Source organism: Aptenodytes patagonicus, chromosome 18 (genome assembly GCF_965638725.1).
Source record: "Aptenodytes patagonicus chromosome 18, bAptPat1.pri.cur, whole genome shotgun sequence".
In the NCBI taxonomy this organism is placed as follows: Eukaryota; Metazoa; Chordata; class Aves; order Sphenisciformes; family Spheniscidae; genus Aptenodytes; species Aptenodytes patagonicus.
In genome coordinates, this window is record NC_134966.1 from 8,249,182 (window position 1) to 8,271,872 (window position 22,691).

General features: G+C 45.8%; 1 protein-coding gene across 2 annotated transcripts in view; it reads left to right on the plus strand.

Moving 5' to 3' along the window:
• The window catches only part of CFAP77 (cilia and flagella associated protein 77), a 61,541-nt gene that overhangs the window by 24,508 nt on the left and 14,342 nt on the right, over positions 1-22,691 (plus strand). For both annotated transcript variants that reach the window (XM_076355569.1, XM_076355570.1), the window contains 2 exons: positions 11,780-11,879; positions 12,447-12,675. In XM_076355569.1, the coding sequence (XP_076211684.1) occupies positions 11,780-11,879; positions 12,447-12,675 (329 nt within the window). The remainder of the gene's footprint in view (positions 1-11,779; positions 11,880-12,446; positions 12,676-22,691) is intronic.

Consider the following 22,691-nt stretch of genomic DNA (forward strand, 5'->3'; position numbering starts at 1 on the left):
AATGCCAGAGCCTGTTTGCTGACTGCTTTTGACAGAATATACGTAAAGGGAGATTTGTAAGAGCAGAAACAGGAATACAAAGATTAAAGCGACATTTTTCTAGACACGCAGCGCACACATATGCAGTCACGTGTAGGGGTTGAATTCACACACGCGCTTCCAGAGCATCCTCCGTACAAGGACCTCACTGCGGTTCCCAAGCACCCTGCAAGGCAGGGTGTGCGCACAATATTTTACTCTAACAGCGAATCTGTCTCGAGTAACCACACAAGGGACCCACAAGAATTGGTTGCCTAGTAAAGGAGGATCCTAACTAAAGATCTCACACAACTGTACTAAAAACTACTCTAAAGTGGTTGCTGAAGGCTGGGAGAGGGCTGTATATTAAGGTGGTCCTTACTGTCAGCTTCACTCTCCATATCCCATGAGTTCCCCCTGAACTGTGTTAATGCAATCCTCTAGGTGCCCAGGATGCACTTTGGGGAGCGCAAAGAAACCCTCTTGCTCCTACGGGAGAACACCCCGGCCGTTTCCTCTGATCAGAGCACCAACATCCAAAAAACCAACCAAAGGGGCGTTACGCTTACAGGCAAAAGCAGCTGCCTCTCCCAAGGACACCCAGCGTTGCACCTTCCCTGTTGAGGCAACAGCCTCCAAGAGCAGACCCAGAGGATCTGGTGCATGATTGTGAACTTCAAGCCGGGGATGGTTACCACCTTCCCCAGTGCTGTTGTCTTGGCCCGGGTGTCAAAACCCTCCTCCCCCCATCAGCCCATCCTAGCAGCGTTTAGTGAGCCATCTCTGTCGTACCGCTGTATCCCAGGAACCGCACATCGCGGGGCACATCGCTATTCAGATTCAGGTCAACATTAGTCTTTATGAAAAAACCACCACAAAGCTGCAGTGAAATCAAAGTTTGTGACTTTGGTGCCAAAATCTGAACAGAGCATCTGAAATGCATTCCCTCCAGCCCTGTGGCCGCAGCACATTTGCTTTTCCCTGATTCACAGCCATTTATGCTCATTCTCATTTCAACAAAAACCTATAAAACTCTTACAGCATGATGCAGTCCTAAATTAAATGCACTTTAACATCCCTATATAACAAGGGAGTCTTTGCTCTTTTAAATTAATGTGTGTAGCTGAAAAGGGGACCTTTCCTGGAAAATTTATTCCACTTTATTTGGAGACAGAAAACCCCACCTCGTTCCACCTTCTCTGAGAGGAAAGATTATTTTGTGTGTTATAATGAGGAATTTGTAATAACGAGAGCATTGTGTGTTAGACTAACTATGAAGCGAACAACAGAAAAGAAGACTTCTGTGAACAGCAGTGTTTGTGTGATGTATGGTAATATTTTTCCTCAGTGCATTACAGAAGAAAAAAGCAAGATAAAAATATCTTCCATTTTCTCCCTAATTTGTAGTTTTCTGGTGTTAGCAAGGCTTATAAGACACATGCTCCCAATTAGCTGCTCCTCTTAATTTAAATGCTTCATAAATTATCTCCTGCGCTTGTGGATTATCACTTCATAATGCGAGTTAGCATTTAAATAAATAGCTGCGATGTAGGAAATTAGAGAGGTTTACAGTCTGAGGCAGCAGCATAATGAAGGAAAATACCACAGCAGCTGAACAGGGGTTGGGAGAGATGTGATGAGACAGATTTTTTTTTTCACCTTTACCTTTTAGCAACCAAATTTGGACTGCAGCAGGGAAAATATGGGTCAGAACTCCAGCAGAGCAGGAGCCTTTTGTAACGGCTGAGCACGAAGGGAACACAGAGAATTCTTAAGTGCGTAAAATATCTGATTTAGCAAATATGACGCAATTATGAAGTGACTTTTTCGAGCCAACTCTTGGTTGCCTCACAAGGTAGCCTCTTTGAAAGCAATTGGGCTACTCGTGTACGTCACCTGAGCAGTATCTGACCCATTATGTTCTACCCTTTCAAAAAAATATAGGACTGGAGAGAAATACAACAGAACAAAGCAGAGCTGAAATTGTATTGACAAAATTTGGTGGGGAAAGCAATGAGGGAGTCAGATGTAGTATTATGGGGAATTTTAGAAATGTATATATATAATCTCTTTCAGAGATAACGAGCATTAATTTGTAAGCCAGATAATAGTGCTAAAAACATGGCAAAAGTTAATAAGATCAACCCATAGGCAATGGTCATTTTTAACCACTGGCAGCAACTTCCCAGTGCTATTTCAGCCCAGTTTCACAATTATTGTCATAAGTGTAGAAAATTAGGAAGACAGGGCAGGGAAAAACCTCACGACAACTCCTTGGGGGACTAAGGTTCTCTCCAGTGCTTGCTGGTCTTGCCTTCGGTGTCACTGCTTCTTTTTCTGCCACAGGAGAAAACTCTGGGCAAGATCCTGCCAGCAATCAATCACACTTGACTGCCACTGACTTCTTCAGGAGCTGAAGACGTAGAGGCACTAGTGGGCTCAGGACTCTGCTGTTTGTCTTGCAGAGCACCCAAGGGTGAGCACAGGAGCTCTCAGGGAAGTTCAGCTATTACAGCTCGCTGCTTGCTCACATGCAGAAGTCCCAGTGTGTCAAAATCATGGATATTCTTTCAAAAACACGTGAAAATCATAGAAGCCTTGACAGCCTTGACCAAAGTCCAGCCTTAGGCAGGAGTAAAGTTATTAGTTACCTTATTTCCTAGAGAAAGTCTGACACATTAGGATTTCACAGTAACTGACTGTAAGTGTAATGGGCAGGGTGTGATTTTGCTCACTAGGTTTTGCAGTTAAATTTCAGCATGTTGAATACATTTTGCTGTAGGACAGAGCAAATGATTCGGGCAGATTCTCGCATTAGCACTAGACCCTCTGTGCTTAATGGGAGTTCTGTCTGACAGCACAATTTGGGTCTTCATTGTATTTACTACACTTCAAGAGCGAGGGTCAAATTGTCTCATCATTTACATCCATACAACCCTGCTAATCCCAGGAGAACCGCAGAGCGGAAGCTCAGGACAACCTGTAACTGACTCAGTTTTATCCGCTTAGCAGCTTCCAGTTAATTTTTCTAGCAGTGTGCCCCAAAATGTTCTTGGTTACAATCCCAGTTTTTCCCAAGTCGATAGGACTGAACATGGGCAACTGGACTGACATCTGTTTGAAGGATATTTTTCTGCCTGGACCCCTCGGCGTGCGCTGGTGGAGTCTGTAGCCGTTGCTTGGGTAAGACGCAGTTCACCCTGCGGAGAGTTCAAGTCAGCACAGCAGGATCCCTGTTTCATCCTATAATTTTCTATTCCGCACGTAGTGTTTAGAAAGTGAAAAAGGGACTCATCCCACTCCAACCAACATCTGAGAGGTTGCAGGAGCTCTTCATCCCTCAAAGTTTCCAGGCGGTAAAAGAAAGGCTCTGTGGGCCAAACTGTACCTGTGGTCACAGCTCTGCAATGGCTCTGCCCTCTGTGGCATATTTGCATCTCTATTACCATCACTTTGTCTTCTGCACCGAGTAATGAATGGCCACAAGTGCTACTGGCTGCTTCTGTGCTTAGAGCCTGATAAGCCTCTGTTTTGCTGGAGTATGAGGACACAGAAACCAACTTTTCTGTCCCAGCTGCAAGGGCTCTTCAGGTCTAAGAAAAACCTGGCAGATGTTTTGGGTGCTGAATGCAGGAGACAGGACTGGAAACCCCAGGGGTCTGGATTCCTTCAGGGAGATGGTGCCACTTTTTACAGAATCACCTTTTCTTCTAAAAGGGCATTTTAAATAATAAAATTGGAAGCTGCCGCATATATCTTTCCAACTGATCTACTAATCATATTTCTTCAAATTTTATATCCCTGACCCTTGTAAAGGGATTGCAAGGAAGGCGTTTTTTAAGCTGCATTTTAATAAGTCAATATGAAAGCTCAAAATTATTTAAAGCTTCTTAGATAGGATTATATTTGATTTCTTGTGGGAATAGTGAGGGATAGTCTAGTAAAGATGTTCTGTCCTGCTGAGGTTTTATTACATTAAAGAAACAGCATCCTTTTTTAACAGCAAAAACTTTATCTATTCTCTAATGAAAATGGAGATTATTCTGTACATGAGGTGACTGAAGTTGATAAGTTCCTGCATCTGTGATCAGAGATTAGAGTTTCTCCTTGAGTGAAGCCGAGAGACTCCTGAACCAGAGGTTTGCCCGAATTTAACAAGTTGTCTGTTAGTCTGAAATATTTGAATATTTTGTTCTAGGAGGTACCACAAGTGTATTGACTTCACGCAAATTCTGCTGTGAAATAAACAGATAGCTCTCAAGGCAGCCAGTGTCTCATCTGCAGCCAGGGATTGACTTTGGCCCTAAGAATCAGAGGTCTGTGCCACTGGGGAACTATTTTGCTATATGGGGAATGTGGCCATACTCAGTCTGCTCGAGAAGACCCACAGTTAAATTCTCACTTGCATTCAACTCCTTTAATATCATTGTGGCTTATATGGATGCTACGCCAGCAGCATTTAGCCTAATATGTTCTATAGCGCCCAAAGAAATTCAGGAGGAGGAAATTAAAACTACCTGTATGGAGTTGAAGGAGCCAGCAGCAAGTTACAGAGTGTAAACAGCAGCTTCACTAAGTTGAGTTGTGCTGGACGTAATCTGGGACAACATCTGGCCTTGAGAACATAAGGGGATTTTTCTTGGAGTAGCAGATGGGTAAGTTTATAGAACAGATATTACTAAGGATGAAGCACAGAGAAAAGGTCATAACTTCTGGAGGGGGAAGGAAACTTTTTAAAAAAAACTTTGTCCCATCTCTAACATTTAGGGAACGTTCTCTCCCAGTCATCAAATAACCCACATCCTGCTCTCACAGCTAAACCTCAGCGCTCCCACAGAACCCAACAGACACTGAACAAAAGCATTTCCTGGCAGGTGTCCTCAAATCTTTCCCAGGCTCATTCTGCCTCTTAGAGGCGAATGGTGTCTGTAGCTCAAGAAAGATCAGGTACAGGTAAGACCTCAGTCTAGCAGTAGCTGTAAACTGCACCTGTCTTCACTTAGCCCGAATAACCCGTCCTTCCTGCCAGCGGCTTTGTCTTATGACTACAGACCACGCTGCTGCTTCAGGGCCTGAAAGGAAGCGGAGGCTGATGTGAACTTCACAAGCTGTGACACCCACTACAGAAGCGCATACGCTTCTTTGACCTTCAACGCTGGCATGAAACCTTACACAGACATAAATTTATCTTAAAGTCAGGAGTAGATTTAATAGAGCAGGAGAAGATCGTTTTCAATATTTCCATCTCAATTATAGTCAAACACCTCGGTGAGTCTCAGCCTTTGGGGCTGTACCTGGGCTGCCTGCTCCCAGCGTTGAGACTGTCGGCAGAATCAGCAGAAATAGCACAACTGGGCAAGGTGGTGGTGATTTATCAATGCTGAAGTAATTCATACTGACACAGAGGCACTGAGGAGCTCAGGGTCCAGCAGGTACCCCCAAAGACCCAAGAGTTATATGGTGCCACACACCAACAGCGGCAGACTCGGGATCTGACTCCCTAGCAAAGAGCATCCTTTTTTTTTTTTCCAAAACCATTTTCAAACAGCAGAAAGAAGCAGCCCCGTTATGGAGAAAGGCAATTTTAATAGTTGTGATACCCTACTGCTAAAATTGTCCCTCTAACAGCACATTATCTTCTAACTCAAAGAGTGACTAGTATTCAGAGTCCCAGAATTTTGGGGCAAATAGGATTTTTCAATGGAAAACTAGAAGGTGAATACACCCATGAAGACAAATGGAAGTATTGTGTACGCAAATACTTTCATATCTGTCTGGCTCTTTAAAACCAAAATGATAGAGTTCATTTGCATTTAGATCTCTTTGGCTCCCTCTTTTCATCTAAAGACAAATCCTCACAAAGGCTGCTTAATTAGACCAAATTAGATTTCCACCTAGCAGCTTGTCATTCATTAGAAAATGCTGTTCTTTTTTTCTGTTTTGGTAATTATAGGCCAGTCTCGCAGTGTTCACTTCAGGCTCAAAGTATGACTTGCATTCATGATTTTGTGCAGATGAGAGGGAAAATTATTCAGTCACATCAAGTCTGTCCATTTTACAAGTTGGATAAAGATCATCGCTGGAATCTTTTATGTAATGGGGTATACTCTTTCTTAAGTCTTTAATGATTAATTGTAATAGCATATCTCACAGCAATTTTCAAGACTAAAAGCTAAGTACAAACAGTTCGCACGCGAAGCTACTGTACCAGATAGCGGGTGTGTTTCCTTAGATATGGGTTTCTGTGTCGGGAACCCACGTGCATGGCCCTCAGTTGTCAGGGTCAGGGCCCCCGCTGTGAGCAGAGAAAATGGGAAGGGGCAGGCTGGTGCCTGGGGTTGGGTAGGTAGGACCCTGGGCTGGAATGGCCATCTGCAGCCCAGTTGTGCTGCCGGTGTCTAACCCAGCGAGGGGGACGCCTGTGTCCCACCCATCCTCGCAGTCCTCTGGTGCCAGCGTTATGCAAAACGTAGCTACTAGAGGGGAAAATCTTTCAAATTTAGACCTGACATTCAAAGGTTTCTAGCTAATAAGGCTACAGCTCCCAGTGCAGGTCAGTCAGGAGCACAGGTTAGTGCAGACCACGTGTGTGGACATATTCTGGGTCAGCAGTGTCTCTACCCTATCTGGGGTAGGAGTTAAACTCACAGTAAGATCCCTGAGATTTACCATTCCTGACTCCGAGGGCAGCAGTTTGCCCAGCCCATCAGCCTTTTCTCGGAAGGCTCACACCGCTGTGGGACACCATACTAGTTTGGTCTCCTGCTCTGAACACAGCAGAGCACCGGAACAGCCCGCTTCTCTCCTGAATCCAAACTCCATTCCCTTTGCTGTCCTGCATGGGCACATTAATTCCCTGCCTCGGTTTCCCCACTATTACAGCAGGATTAATGCTCAGTGGCATGTTTTGCAGCTTAATAAATCAGGGCCAGATTTTGTCATCCTTCATCAAGAAAAACTTCCTTTGACTTTGATCATTAACATTTACGAAAAGCTTCGAAGATAAGTGCCAACTTGTTATTAATAATCTTCTTGGGAGTGGAAGTTACAAGCAGTTAGGGGCAGGCAGCCCAGCAGCCACCAGCCCCTGCTAGGATTTCTTCTGCACTAACAAATCCAGATTTTCAGGTGTGTTTTTCTAACAACATTCTTGTTTTCCCAACCATTTTTTGTGAGAGAGGGAAAGTTTTTCCCTCTACCTTTAAAAAAAAATCTGATCAAATTTGCCTTTCTCAAAACACTGAACATTCCCTTTCTCATCTACCTAAACCTGATGTTGAGTTACTGTCCCCCAGAGGCTTTCAGTAGCTCAGTTCTGATGTATCCCTGCACTTTGTAGCTCACTGCCTTCTTAGAGTGTAATCAAACATCAAGCTAAGTAGCAAATAAATCTCCCGATCTCATAAGCTGCACAGCAAGATCATGTAAATGCAAATGAAGGGCTTGATTTCAAGCTGTCGCGGGGGGAAGGAGGGAAAAATGCTGGGCCTTGTCACTGCAATCACTTCACTCTGCAAGTGCAGTAAATCTGCAATAATAATAGTAATGGCAGCGTGACGGGAGGCTTTACTGTACAAGGGGGTGTAATGAAAAGGGGAACAGAAGGTAGGGAAGGAAGCAGGGCCTGGCGGGCTGAAAATGCACCGGCGCGGGGTTTGCAGGCATCCGCAGGGCAGAGCCATCAAGGAGGAGACAGGGCAGCCCTGGCTGAGTCGGAGCAGAGAGGATTCATGGATTTGCCCAGCATCCCCTCCCAGTGAAGGGCTGCCTTAGATGCAGGGATTAAAAATCCACACCTCCATCTCCCACTGTACCTCTCCGCACAGACACATCTCCTACCCCTCTCGCAGTCTCAGTCATCTTTACAAAATTGATGCAATGTGTGCCGACGGGCCATAAATACCAGGGGATGAAACACAAATAAGTCTTGCAACAAAACCTGGAATCCTTAAATGTCTTGTATTTCCTTACACCTTTGCAATGCACCCACCTCTTACGAACAGACCCATTTCCGAGCCTTCCTCTTCCTTTGCACCACCTGGCAAAGGCCAAGGAGCTCGATACACCCAACACTGCTCGCTCTTCAGCTGAGCAGGGTATGCCAATTGGTCAAACACCCCCACCACTGCTGTGCGGCCAGTCTGAGCATGGCACCCTCCAAACCCAGGACAGACACACCTGGTTCGACAACGAAAATTATCGTGTCCAAGGGAAAAGGATGCATTAGATGAGTCCTTAAAGACAGTTTGAGAGAGCAAACAAAGCCTCGGAACACGTCTCTTACAGCCCTGGGAGGAGGTGATGATCTCCACAGGATGCTCTGGGAATGCTTCAGGAAAAAGTCTAGAGTTGTCTTTTCTGAACGGGCTGGATAAACAGTATTTAAGATGCCAGATTTTCCTCACTGAGGTCGTAAAGGGAGAAAACTTGCAGAAGGTACCCAGAGAAAATTAGGACCGCCTGGGATGCAGAGAGAGATGGTTTTAATTAGAGCCAAGAGGTGGGAAATAAGGTAGAGAAATGACATCTTAATGAGGTTTAATGAAGTTGTCTGCTGATGGGCACAGCTGTCAGACAGATCTGTATTCCAGCCAAGCAGCTTTGTGACAGGCTAAACCCGAACACGGGAAATGGTGCTGGAGCTGGGGAAGAAAAAAGGACCTTCTGCATCAACTTTGGCTTGCTCTCCCCACTGCTTCACAACACAGCACACCTACAACACCCCAGGACAAACAAATTAAACCAGCCCATGAGGTTGCAACAGCATTTTGCTAATTTATGAATGAGAAAGGCTATAATCTTGGATTACACTGAGCAAGATTCCTTCCTGCTACCTCCTTCCCATTCTTTGCTTTTATGGGTAAAAGATGTTGACAGGCAGCCAGAGTCCTATGAGTCCATTGATTTTCTTCAGGCACAGGTTGTCTCCATGTTCAACATATTGGACCAGATTTTTTTTTTAATTAATTATCCAGCACCTTCAGCTTTATTTATTCAGTGCAAAGTGACTGTAAAATGCCACCTGATCATAAAAGGAAACAGCGTGCACTCATTTTGCAATGGAGTAAACACCCAACTGTGTTAACTTCAGGTGCTCTGCAAAAGGGAATCTTTAAATCCCATAATTTCTTCCATTCTACAGAGTTCTGCATTCAAAGGTCTGGAAGCAGCTTTGCCACAGGTTACAAACCTCTCTCCTTTCCTGCAGTTTCTCAGCAATTTTCTCCCATCTGCCACACCTTCACCAACATAGCAGATTTCTGACCTCACTCAGCTGATCCAGTATCAGAACATGATCCCTGGAAAAAGCATTTTCTCAGGCACCTGAAGAACGCCACACCATTTCCCCGGTATATCAGTGACAACTAATCTAAAAATAGCTAGTGTACAAATGCCTGTAAATACAGGAGAAATAGATCAGCAATGAAAGCTACTTTATCATCCCTGGCACCAGTTTATAAGTTTTGTACGATCTCCCCTAACTCACACACAGCATGCACATATGGTTTAGCACTGCCATGTAATATTTCAGTTGCGGTAGCACTAAAAGCCCCCTCACTCCCATCATGCTCGGTGCTGGACACATCTGGAAGGACAGTCCCTTCCTCTGCTAGAAGTTCACAGGAGGCAGCTGGAGGAAAGCAGCCACATTATGCAAAGGTTGTATCAGGTAGCTGAGTCAATTGCTTTCAAAAAGCTGATTACTAAGGTCTGTTTGCAACAAAGGATGCATAGCCTCGCACAGGGCAAGGAGCCTGATGGGGTTTTCAAGTCTGTCAAAGGATCTTAGCAAGCTCAGAAAATTCATTTTCTGGTGAACTTGTGCTCCCGAGAATCACGAGGATACCACACCTGCTTTATAGCATCACACTGCATGGATTTAATGGGACCAAGATGAAGCACCTCCCTCCCAGACCCAGGAAGCAAGACCCTGGATTCACCTGAAAGCATCACTGTGCAGGCTTGCAGGCGTAGAGGATTTCATCCCAATGATCACAAACTGGCAAAGCTGACAGCCAGTTTGCCAGGATCTGCAAAGGAGCAGACCTGTTGTCACAACACGGACAAGTCACTCAAGCAAGCGGGCACGATCTCACCCCTGGACATGCTGGTGAGGAGCCCAGTGCCGCAGCCACTGCATGCTTTTAAGTTTCTGTGTAGCTGCACAGAGACAGGAGCTAAGAAACTCCAAACTGAATGCCCAAAATAATAGCTCCAGGTGAAAAAGCTTGCAAAATTACAAGCAAATTCTAGAGACCTCAACACAGAGCCCTCTGGAAAGGTGCCTATTTTGGGCAGGGGTTATTAACCCTTGCTCTCCAGGCAAAACTGGCTCAGCAAGAGCTTTGCCTGACCTGAGGGTGATGCAGAACAGCTCAAGCTGCCCCACAGCATCTTGGTGAGTACCCTTTAACAGCACATTGGAAAGGGGCCACCAGGCTGGCAGTGTACAGGAGGAGCCATGGCTGCTCCGAGGCCCTGGCCAGGGTTCACACAGTGCTGGCTGGGGGCAAAATGTAAATTTGGGTTTGAATGATGTTCCTATACAAGCAGTATCCCTTATCGACCGCTGTACAGCCTCAACCTGCCATAGTGGCAAGTTGGAGGTGATTCATTTTCAGTCTCACTCTTTTCACTCAGTCCCTGCAGAAAGGGCTGCATTTGATTCAGCATCTCCTGATCCAGAGAGTGTTCACTCTGGAGTGTAATAATGGTTATCTCAATGTTAATGTTCAATGATTCACCTGTGACAAGCACTCGAGTAGGATTTCAACATGTTCATTCTCCCATCAAGACCTGCCAACATCTACAACCCCCCAGCTCCTCCAACACCCTTCCCCATGGGAAATAACCTGTCCCAAAGCACCCACACCATGTCTCAGGGCTCCAGGGGACTTGTTTCCTGACCCTGCTCCAGCTACCCCTAGCAGGAACGCACAGACCCAGGCTGCCAGGCTCTCGCCCCTTCCCTCCACCACCACCTCCCTTTCAAGCAGCAATAAGGTTTCAAGACACACACATCCTGCAGTGACTTCACCATGGAGATGGGAGGGTAGAGACAAAGGGGTGAAGGGAGGTCAGTTAATCCCACAGACACCACCAGGCTGGGACACACATGGGCCGGGGAAGAGTTCATTTTAAAACTAAATAGAAATGAGGTTATTGAGCTCAAGTTCTCTTCTTTTCTGTGCTATAAACCCCAGGCTCTGCCTCCCCTTCTTCATCCCCCTTATCCTCCCCCTGCAACATGCCTTGCGTCTTGATTATTCCCAGGCAGGAGTGGTGGTGTGATTGTGCTTGGGGAAGTTTGTGCCAGTTTTCTAGGAGGGTGCACAACTTGGGAGTGAAATAACTCAAAGGAAAGTTAAGGCTAGCTGCAGAGTCTCCCCAGCAGACACCACAGCTGGGCATCCCAGCCAAAGGAGAAGTTAACCAAACAAGGAGGCTTCAAGTCCATATATATTGAGTCAGGATCCCCATTTCCAGCAAGGCTAGGTCATTTTATAACTGAGGTAGAAACTTGCGGTGAAATTCAGCATCCCTTAGGCTTCAGCTCTTATGAAGCCTCATGGCTGTGAGTTCTCCTTTTGCACTGTCACACTTGCTTGTGTCCAAACAGTGGGATTCAAACCCGTGCCAAGTGGAGCCAGAGCCACTCCTGCTACTCGTGGCTGTGTTCTGTTACAAATTTTTATTTTCAGGGGCTTTAACTTATCAGGAAAGGTCTTTACGCTTCTCCTTTAACTTCACTCTTCTGCAGGCAGAACTGGGGAAGCCCCAGAGAAACTGCTACACCCTGCCAGGCTTTGATTTTTCATATGGGCTGTACACCCACAGGACAGATGGAGGAGTCCCCGAAGGTATGACAACACCACTAAAATGTAGATCTGCAACAAAATCCTAATGCTATAGTAGGGACTCTCCTCTCCTTCCCAGTGCTCTTCAATACTTCTCATCAAGCTGGAGGTGAAGAACTCCAACATTCACCCACTTGCATTAATATCACCCAAATTGCTTGCTGACTAGTAAAGTTTCTTTATCATATGGGAAAATTTTACAGGATCGCACAGAGCCCAAGCAGAGAGGGGTACAGCACCTGCAAAGGGTGATACATGTGGCCACTTTCATAACTTGAGAGAGCTCCTAGTTTGTGCTCTCGGGGACAATTCCCCTGTGAAATCAGACTTGCTGAGCAAGCCAGGGTGGAGGGTGAGAAGACATCCAATTCAGATGGGAGATGTCCCCATATGAAATGCTGTGAGATAGGATACAAAGTTCACTCCACAGTGAAACCATGGCAAAATGCATGCAAGCCATGCAAGGCCCTTGTGCATGGTACACAGACATCAGCCTGCTTTCCCAAATAGGAGTTACCTGAAATGCTTAATCTTTTTCTCTTTGCCTCTCGTGTTTCCTTCCATCTCCAGCCATAGGCCACTGGAACACCGTAAAGCCCAGGACTGCTTTAGTTCAGAAGATGCCCCGAGACTTCATCACCATGAACCGTGGTGCTCTGAAGGCCGGTTATACCACAGCCCATGAATTTAATTTGTACTACAAGGCCAAGGACATTCGGCGCAAAGATGATGAATACAGTCGCTTCAAGAGATGTCCTCCTAAAGTACCTGCAGACTTCACTTACGGCATCACAGCACGGTAAGGGGGAAGGCTTGGGCCCCTTCTCAGAATGAGATTATCCCTTCCTACCCTCACATCTGCATCTCCCCCACATCTCAGCTAGCAGAGTCCCCAAAAGAGAAGTCTCCTGAACCTGGACATGCTGCAACTGAGTCACAGCATCACTTCCATGTCTGATTGCACCTGTGTGTCAGATAATCAACTACCTAAACCTAATCTACATGCCACAACACATTTCACCTCTGGCACTAAGGGCTTGGAGCCTCTTAAAAATATGCTCAATGCCAATCCTTTAACTTAAAGGAACGTGAAGAGTTATAAGCCAGAAAAATGGCTTCCTAGGGTCAGAAAATCAGAGCCAGAGCATTTCTACCTGTTTGCACTGGTTGAAATTCTCTGGTGCGGTTAAGGATCAGTTCAAGTTCTTTATCCCACTCTCTCCCACTTGTTAGTTCACTCCCTGCATTGGGCAGAAACTGGTAGTACAGCAGGATAGAGGCAAAGAAGCTTTTCACTGCTCTCTTCTGCTTTCTTGGGCTCCCTCCCAAGGGCTGGAGGGGAGCTGGTACCTGCTGCTCCCCCAGCAACCCCTCTAGAAGGGCATAAGCCTACCTGTTCATCCCTTGCAATGCAGCAGGATGTTTAAGGCTTCAAACTGAGCTAGGTCTTTTGCATCGCAGTGTCTTCCAAAAGATTTCTATAAAGCATCCAGCATACGTGAGCCCTGCCCTGAGGTTCAAACAGGTACAGCATTTAGCAGTGACCCACTTAACGTCCCCCACGCGTACCAGCTCCCAACTGCCTGCTGTGCTGATTTCTCACAGGGAATTGTGCAACAGGGAGTCTGCAGGGGAGAACCTTGCTTAGACTGACTTCTAATTCCTTCTGCTGCCTGTCCTCCACTGGAGCACGAGCGAGGCTGGAGGGAATAGCGGTCCGGAAGAGCCAGTGCGAGTCCGACACAAACAAGCGCTCAAAGCCTCCGAAAGGGGCTCCAAAGCAGCCCTGCTGCTGCTGGAGCATGGAGGGTTTTCTTGCTCTGTGCAGGTCTGGACCAGACATTAGGTTTCATTTTAAGAGCTGGATAATAATCACTACCAGAAAAATAACAGCTACAAATTCTGAAGAAAAGACATGATGAACAGCACTGTGTATTTTACATGATAGTAAATGGGCTTTGCATATGCAAATTGAATGGATTTTAAAATGGTATTTAATGACAATTTTCGTAGCAGACATTAACATTAATTGCATCAAAATGAAAATGTAGCATTAGCTTGCTGTTAGCTGCAAATGCCCCAGCTATAAAGCTTTATCTTTATCAGTATCAGCCCTCACCGATGTGACAGGGCTGCTCTGCAAATTGCAGGCAAAAGGGCTTTTATGTTGCAAAAGTATCCCCCAATGTAGACAAAAATCAACATCAATTTTGCTTTATTTCTTCATAAACGGAGGTTAAATGGCTGCCTGCAAGAAGTCTAGGCACGTTTCAAAAGTTTTAAGGAAAATCTGCAGACCCCCCAACAGCAGAAGTAGTGGGAAAGGGCTTTTAATTTAAAGTTATTATTGTACAACTTGCCTGCTCCTTAATAGCTACCTTTTATGCAGACTGATTGTGTTTATCCCTTTACTTTAAAAGCACATTATAGACAAAATCAAATTACTGGGATTACCAAGGAGTTGTTACAGCCATTTCGGTAAAAGTGGGAATTTAACACACTTTTCCATGACTGGCAAGTTAAAGATACCAGCTTTGGTGAGCACTCCCCAGCCCAAGCCTGTCCCTAGTCACAGCTGACCAGGTTCAGCAAGACCTGCCCTGTTAAAAATGACTTGGTTGTGAATGGATTTAAGTTGCTTCTGCTTTTGGACTCTAAGCCCTGTACGACTGCATTCTTAGTGCTGCTAATTGGGAAGGCACTCACAACTAAGACACATGCTTGTCTGGGGGCAGAAGAGAACAGTGGCATACAGTCTTTTTCCATGACTCCAAGCACTTGCTTGCCTTTAGAAATGTCCACTTTGATAAACATCTTGGGTGCAGCGAAGTTTTTCAACAAGAACAGAGCCTGCATGTCATTCCCTAGCCCAAGGCACAGCACAGACAGTATGGCTGAGACGGCCAGAGAGCAAAGGTGCCTTCCCATCGCACTGGAAGTTGCTGCAGCCACCCTATCTGATGATGGCAATGCTCCGGGACAATCCCTAGAGTGCCAGTGCAAACCCTCCCACAGTCTGCACCCCCAGCCTCGTTGCAGCTCTTCTGCGCAGCTGGAATTGCAGCTAGTGCCAGCACACAGCCTCAGGGCTGGGCTGCCTCCCTGGGAACAGCAGCACAGGGGGCTATAAGCCCAAACTACTCAGCAGCTGTCACAGGAACATGTTTGTGGTCTTGCAGCTGTCAGTGGGTAATATGCAGGGGGCTTCTCAAGCCCTAGCAACATATCTCCAGCTCCTTCTCAGGTCTTGGGCTGAGCTGCTAAAGGCTTCTGTCTCCTAAAGACACCAAGGTCAGTTCTCCTCAGGCTCACCAGTATGAGCTCTCCTGGATCATCCCAAATAGAAATGAACACAAACACTGTGGCTGCTATTAGTGCCTTATTAATCACACCCTGGCCCTGCTGCTCCCTCTAGCACAGCAGATCACTTATGCTTCCACTTTCCGTTCATGGTGGACGTGTGCTGCACAGAGCATTTCACAAGGCAGCACCAGCCACTAGAGTGAACTTTCTGAAGCTTTGAGGCCTCTTTCCTTTCCTGGGATATTTACCTTCAAAGGTCACCCATACCCCTGTAGTAATTCCCCATGGGCATCTTCCAAGGGAGAGAAGCAGCTCTGCTTTTTTGCTGATTCCCCCCCGCTAACTCCCTCCCTTTTCCCAGAGAAACGTTTGCTACGAATCATGTGGCCAGCTTTGTTGTGAGAGTCATAAAAAGGACATTTTTCATCTCTCCTTTTTCCTGCTCTCGCTCCCTTCTCTCTCTCGGTATCAGACAGAGATTTATTCCCTCCCTGATGCCTGTGGCATTCAGAGCTGGGAGGGGTCAGGGGAGGCACTGATGGGACAATAATAGATAATACAGTGGTTCCCCGGGGTCTTGTCCAGCTCCATAGCCGATCCATCAGCAGGCAGTGCTCGTGCCAAGGTCAGCGGTAACGAGGATGTGGTGGGGTCCCAGCCTCCCCCATGGGGCATCCTCCAGTCTGGCTCCCCCAATTCACGCTCCGGCTTCTGATCTCCACAAGAGTTGCCTTGTGCAAACCACAATTTGCAAGAAAGCACATGTCCACTGAGCGCAGGCGCTGGGGTAACAACCACGTTACGGTGCACGCACGCTCACCTTAACCATGTCCCAGCCCTCAGCCCCACCACAAACGGGTCTACAGGTTTTCTTTCAAGGAAAATGCCCATCACTGGCAATACCTCCCCCTCCAGGAGCTAAACCCGTCCCATCCACGTGCTCTGTGCATGACACATTGCATAGCTGTAAGATGTGTGTGGATTAGGTTTGCTGTCCTCCTGGACCCAAGTCCTGGGTCCTTTCATTTAAAATAATCCCACAATACAGTGCTACTAGCAGGTGTATTCAGCCCCGATAGCCTTTGTGTAATGACCTTGTTTTACAAGAGGGAGGATGCAGGGCACTGAGTGGGCTGGGTTTTGATCATACTGGAGATCTAAAGACACAGAGTCTGTGAAGACCGCCAGGATCTTCACTGGTGTCAATACAGCTTGGTATTCAAGGTGCATTTGGAAATCCCAATAGATGTGCAGACCCACATTTATCCTCCTAACGACCTTTTCTGATTGAAGTTTGCTGTGCACTGAAATTAGCAAACATTAAACAGTCATTTTTGGAACTTGAAGTATGCACAAAGATATGGATGCTGTCTACAGCTAGATTTTAGATTATATTGATTTGCATATGGTCACACAAGGAGTTTGAAGCCAAAACACACCAGCACACAGTTGGTACCCCAAGCACAAGTTTTCTCCCAAGGAACTAGCAGTGCAGAATGCATCCTCAGCATGCACACACTGACCAGCATTTCCAGGGCTGCTTTTAGAGAAAAGCTTTCATTTGCCTCTTAGTAGCGCAAGTTTCCTAATTCTGCATACTATGTCCCAGAACATATCCCTGGCCACAAGGACCGCACAGACATGCCAGTCCCTGCCATCCTACACCTGTACCTCCTTCAAACCCTGCATGGCCATAACCCTGCCTCCAACATGCTGCCATCCACTTGGCAGTTGGCCTGTAGGTTGGGCTGACCTTGGGTGTGCTGGCAGGATTTCCCTGGCACTCTGTCATCCCCACGTCTCCTGCCAGGTCCCCCCTACTGTCTACCTTCACTTCAACTGTCCCTGCCCTGAATTTTACATCCCATTTTCCTTCTAACTTCATCTCCTCCTAACATTCCACCTCCCATTCTCTAAAACTGGTCTTAATCCTTTGGCAGCTGCTTTCAACCATGTTCCTGCAGCAAACTTGCCACTCCAAAGCATTTGGTCACTGCAACCTCTCTTCTCCAACTGGCCAAGGGCATCAGTTATCCAGTACCTCCTCTTGTCTTTGTATCATTTGCAATTGTCCTAATGCTCTGTTGACAATTGTCTCACAGGCCTTCAGCAGCTCAGCTGTTACCTTGGCTATCCCTGCAGCTTCCTGGCTTAACTGACTGCTCTGTCCTTAGCTTTCACCTTCCCCGAGAAGGGATGTTTCAATGCTCATGCTTCTGTTTCGCAAGTGGCCTTTCCACCCAAAGTGTCCATGATGTTTGCACACAGCCAGAACAAAGTTTAGAAAGCTGCCCAAAAGGTGCTTAGATATTTCCAGCATCTCTTTGGCACAGAGTGTGCACTGGTAGGTTCATTTCTGAGACACTTAAAGAACATTTCAGGTCATTAATATATGGTCCTGGTGAAAAAAAAGCTAATCTAACTATAGACCAGCTGCAAAGATATATCAAAGAAACAATACTGAAGAGCAGAGGGTGTTCCTGGAAAGAACCCACCAGCAAAAGCTGGACAGGCAAGTCCACATCTGATCCATGATCACTGGATCAAGCCAAACAGAGTGTAAAGCCACAAAAATCCAAAAAATTGGGGCAAACAAAAGTTTTAGAAAAAAATCTGAGCCCTGACAAAACAAATTATAAAGATGTAACACAGTGACTGGAACTACTGTCAGGCTGAAGGCACCAGAGAAATGCAACCAAGTTAAAAAATATAGGACTCTCATCAGTTCAGATAATTGCATATCCTATCGAGTTCCACAGCGAAAGGCACTTTGTGTCTCTGCCACCATTCTCACATTGCTAAGATAAGAATTTCTATTTCGAGAATCATTTTCTTCTACTGGAGACATTCCAGGCTGAGTATGTGCTCACACTGCTGTGTGTACATTAGCTACTGCAGAGCTCCCAGCCGCATCCACCTGGATCGTGCTGCCTTGTGCCCGGGTGGCTGCAGCATCTGGTTGGGCAGAAAGACCTGTTACCCCTTCAGAAAAAATCCTGAGTGCACCGTGAAGATACTGGTTCTCCTTCAGTGCAGTTATTTACTGCAGTTGCAACAGTTTCTGACTACTTCAGGCTCCCAGATTAAGAGAAAATAAACAGCCAAGTCATGGTTTGGCATAAGGTTCAGGTCCTGCACATCAGCCACAGAGCTGGGAAAAAAAAGGTCTAAAGAATAGAGATTTAGATCCTTTATTACCAACACTGAATAGGAAAGTAATTTACTCTCTCACACAGACTGGCTGTTGTCCATGGGTTTATCTCCATTGATTACAGCTGGCTGAAAAATTTCTACCAAAACTCTTACCATCTAAAACTACTTCTTGCCACAAGTGGACTTTTTCCCTTGCAAACTTCTGCTTTTGCAGTCTGTGCAATGAAAACCTGGGTCAGGGGGAAATAACCACAGAATCCTTTTTGTGAAAGCAAAGCTTTTCAGCCCTCATTGACATCTTTTCCTTTCAAACGAAGTAATGTTCCCACCCAGCCAGAGAGATTCAAGCATGGGATGGAGGTCAAGGGGAAGACCTCGCTCTTTGATTTGTTTTGCTCAGCGTTGTGGGGGTTTTTTCCCCCCGCATCGGGATGTTTTGCATTTGTTGATGGCTGCAGACTGAGCACTGTTCACTCTCAGTCATGGATTGAGACCTCCAGGCAGAATAGCTCTGTCCCATAATCACATCCCACCTGAGTTTCCCAGAGGATAACAGCAGATTTCCAGTCAGTAGACAAATGTGTTGAAGACAAATCTAAATAATCTTCAATTAAGTCAGCCAAAGGGTATCTCCAACCCAAAAATCCATGCTAATGCACAAATTCCAGCTTATGAAGCTAGGTATTTAATGGGCAAGAGCTGGCCTGGTACCTTCACTGCAAGACACTGTTTCCATGTGTGCATTTAGGACCATTACAAGTATACATCTCACTCTGGGCCTGGGAGGGAATAGTAAAGCAAATAGGTGCTCTTGTAACCATGTGTACTCCTAAGTACAGCTACGAGCACCTGATAAATCTTTTAAAGTGCATGTTTACAATGGATTTTATTCTTTTTACTGTTCTATACATACGAGCCCTCTGAGCAAAATAACAGATCCTCTGACACTTGGAAGAAGCCACTGCCTCATTGGCTGCCCACAGTGAAATAATTTATATTGTTATTTCCTCATCCAAATTACAAGGATTGTAAAGAAGCTTCAGAAATTCAGAGTAATCAGTGCTTTGATGGCACAGATCCTGCAGCTGCCACGCGGGTGAAAGACCCACTATTTCAACTGAGAGTTTTGCCAGCCCAAAGACTGCAAAAAAAAAATTGGTCCCTGAGTGTTTTCTACCAATTTTTCTCTTGTTATTTTCTTCAGTGGTTAATGGAAAGTGAGGACAAGTGGAGATCATTTAAAAATGATCTTTCAGGCCTCTCCATGGGTTTATTGCCAGGACCTATTTAGAGGACCATAAAGCTGTAAGGGGCCTATAACTTTACCGTATAGTCCACAAGCTTCTTAGGAAAATGAAGAGCCTTTACATTCACGCCCTGCTTGTTTTGCCATCTCTCCCTCTCCTTACAAACACACCCGCACACGTGTGCGGGGACTGCCGGAGCCGCTAATTGAATTCACTCTTGTGAAAGCGTTAACAAATTGTAAGTGACCTTTTATACAAATTTCAAAGTCAAGAATTCACCACTAACCGCACAGCCCTCCTCTACCATTCACTGTTATGCAAAATCCACAAACAATTAAAAGAAATAACGAAGAGCCCAGCGGCCCTCTTTCCTAATTAGCTGCAGGAGGCAATGCTTGGGAGTGTGGCTAAGTGCTTCAATTACCTCGGCCCTCCTCACTGCCCTTGTTAGAAGAGACAGGTCCACTGGCCAAAGGGGAACAATTAAGCAAGGCAGAGCCAGGCAGTTTGCAGGGGGATGCCGGGGCCATGCCGGCTCTCGCACAAGGGCCAGAGCTGTAATCATGCCCCAGATTCCTGCTGGGCTACACAGAGACAAATTAATGGTAGATAGATTGCTAGCTCCAGCCCATCAGTAACGAGGGAGGAAGGGAGACAATATAACAGTACAAGGGAGCTGTAATCAGAGTTTTCCTGTGCTATCAGCCCCCTTTCAGGGCAGAGGGACCTGAGCATTAATGCCTTACTGCTGCCTACATTGGCAGTACCCCAAGGCCCCAAGCAGAATTACAGACCCCAGCTTGTGCTTTATTTGCTGAAGATAATCTGCGCTGGCTGCACCGAGGAGCCCCACACTCCAGAGATGCTGGAGACCAAACTGGTTCCCAATAAGAAACCAACCTGAGGTGGTGGGAGCTGGTTTGGCTGTCCCAGCCACAAGCCAGGGGAAGATCTCTATACGGACACTACTACCACAGGACAAATCCTTCCCATCATGAAGTACACAAGAAAGGAATACAAAGGTGGTGCCCCCTGTGGTTGTCTCCCCCGTGGACTGAAGACCCCAAAGACAGATCCTGGCTGTGCAGCAAAAGCAGATCATCTTAGATGGAAGGACACCAGCAAGGACTTGGTTGGACTCGATGGTTAAAGGTCTTTTCCAGCGTAAATGATTCTATGCCTAAACCCCCCTGAAACCTCATTAACCTTTCATGAAAGGGTTAAAGTTTCAGGATAGGCAGTGGTGTTGCAATACAGTTTTAACATCACAACTGTAAAAAAAAAATTCAATTATATGGTTTATCTGTTGCATAAGCACCCAATGCAGGGCCAGATCCTGCTGCCACTACTCTGCCATTGAAATTAGAGCAGTGTTTTCGGTGCAGCCCAAGCAGCTGCACAGCCACCGGGGAGTCGATGCCCATGCACGTGTCCTCTGCTCCCTCTCTCCACTCCCCACCGGAGCCCGTCCTGACCAGCAGCGGAAGAGTGCTGCAGGAGCCGCCTGCGCTGGCTGGAGAGCTACCCAGAAAATCCAAGAGCTGACATTTGCACTGAAATATTTACAAGCCCCTATGCTTTTGAATAATACAAGAAAAAGGCAATCACAAGTCAAGTTTTTACCCTTTTACAACACAACTTACCAACAAAATTGATTTTACCTTTTAAGCTGGTATAAACCCCCTTCCTGAGCAAAGTCCTTTGTATCCACTTTTGCCAAATACCTTTTTTTCAGTTGATATATAAACCTTTGAAAATAAGTTTGAGGGGACACTGACAACCTTGAAACCTCAAGAGCAGCATGGCATTGACGGGTGCCGCTCCCTGAGCCGAGTATTATAGACAGATTTTAATTTCGTTTTAACAAAATAGCTGTCTCCAGTGGAAGAAGCATCAAGAGCTAAATGAGGACCCGTCTTGAGCTGAATCACGTTGAACAGATCTCAGCACTGTCATTGATTTTCTGGGAAGAAAAAAAAACGCCTCTGGCTACTAAACCAAATTAGTAGTCACTGATGACCAATTATTTTGCCCCACTGTGAACGGAGAGGCGTACTAAAATTCCAGTTTGTCAGACCCAAGGCTCTCTTCTCAAACACCTTTCAACAAGCGTGTACCAAAAGTCCCTCAGATGGTTCTGATGCCTTCCTGTTTTCGGTAACTTCTCCTTCTCCAAAGTTTTAATGAGCTGCTGCTCTGAGGACGGCCTGCCAGAAAAGGAGCCCTTCCCAGCTCTTTGGAGCACTATTTGGCATGGCACAAATCACAGCTGTCAGAATTTATACACACATACACAAAAAGTGTCAGCCTAATGTTTGCAAATTATAATTACCATTTCTCTTGCATGTCCCTGCTGCCTTCATTTTAGATAAACCCCAGCTCTGAGGTACCAGCTGCAAAGCACTAAAGGCTCATCTTGAATAGAGTAGATTTAACTAGTTTGTAGCTCATTTAAGGCCTACGCTGTTTTATTTTAATATTGTTAATACTTTATTATACTTCTTAACATTGTTTTCACAGTAAAATAACCTATTAGGAGGCTGCAGCTTCTTTTCCAGGAGATTTCTGGCAGACTAGCATACCACATTGTATAACCAAGCTAGCAGGCGCTTGTCATTTCAGTTGAAAATAGGTCTGTACCCTGACTCTTGAAAGTAAATTAGAGAGAGTCTACTAAAGAGACAGGAACTGTTTCAGGGATAATAGTTTTGAAAATGTGCACAGATAAATTTTAAAATATTTAGGAAATGTCAACATTAGAAGTGGCTCCAACTATTTGACTATAAAAGGAAGCAGCTAATTATTTTTTTCCACAATTATAAATAATTTGTTACATCCTATCAGAACTTCTTTGCCTTTCCTTTCTGTGGCAGGGTGCTTGTGCCAAAACAAGGAGATCTGAGTTACTCTGAACGAGGTGGTGTTTAATCCGCAGTGTTTTCAGCAGATGCTTCCTCCACTCTCCCCACAGCATCTGCAGATAACAGCAAAATCCTCCCAGTTCAGAGGAGTGACATCTGGGCAGGGTGACAAAAGGAAACAGAACACACAAGCCGTTCATTCCTGTCCTTAAGTAACACTAAGGCGAGAGGACGTTTTCCCAAAGGCTAGC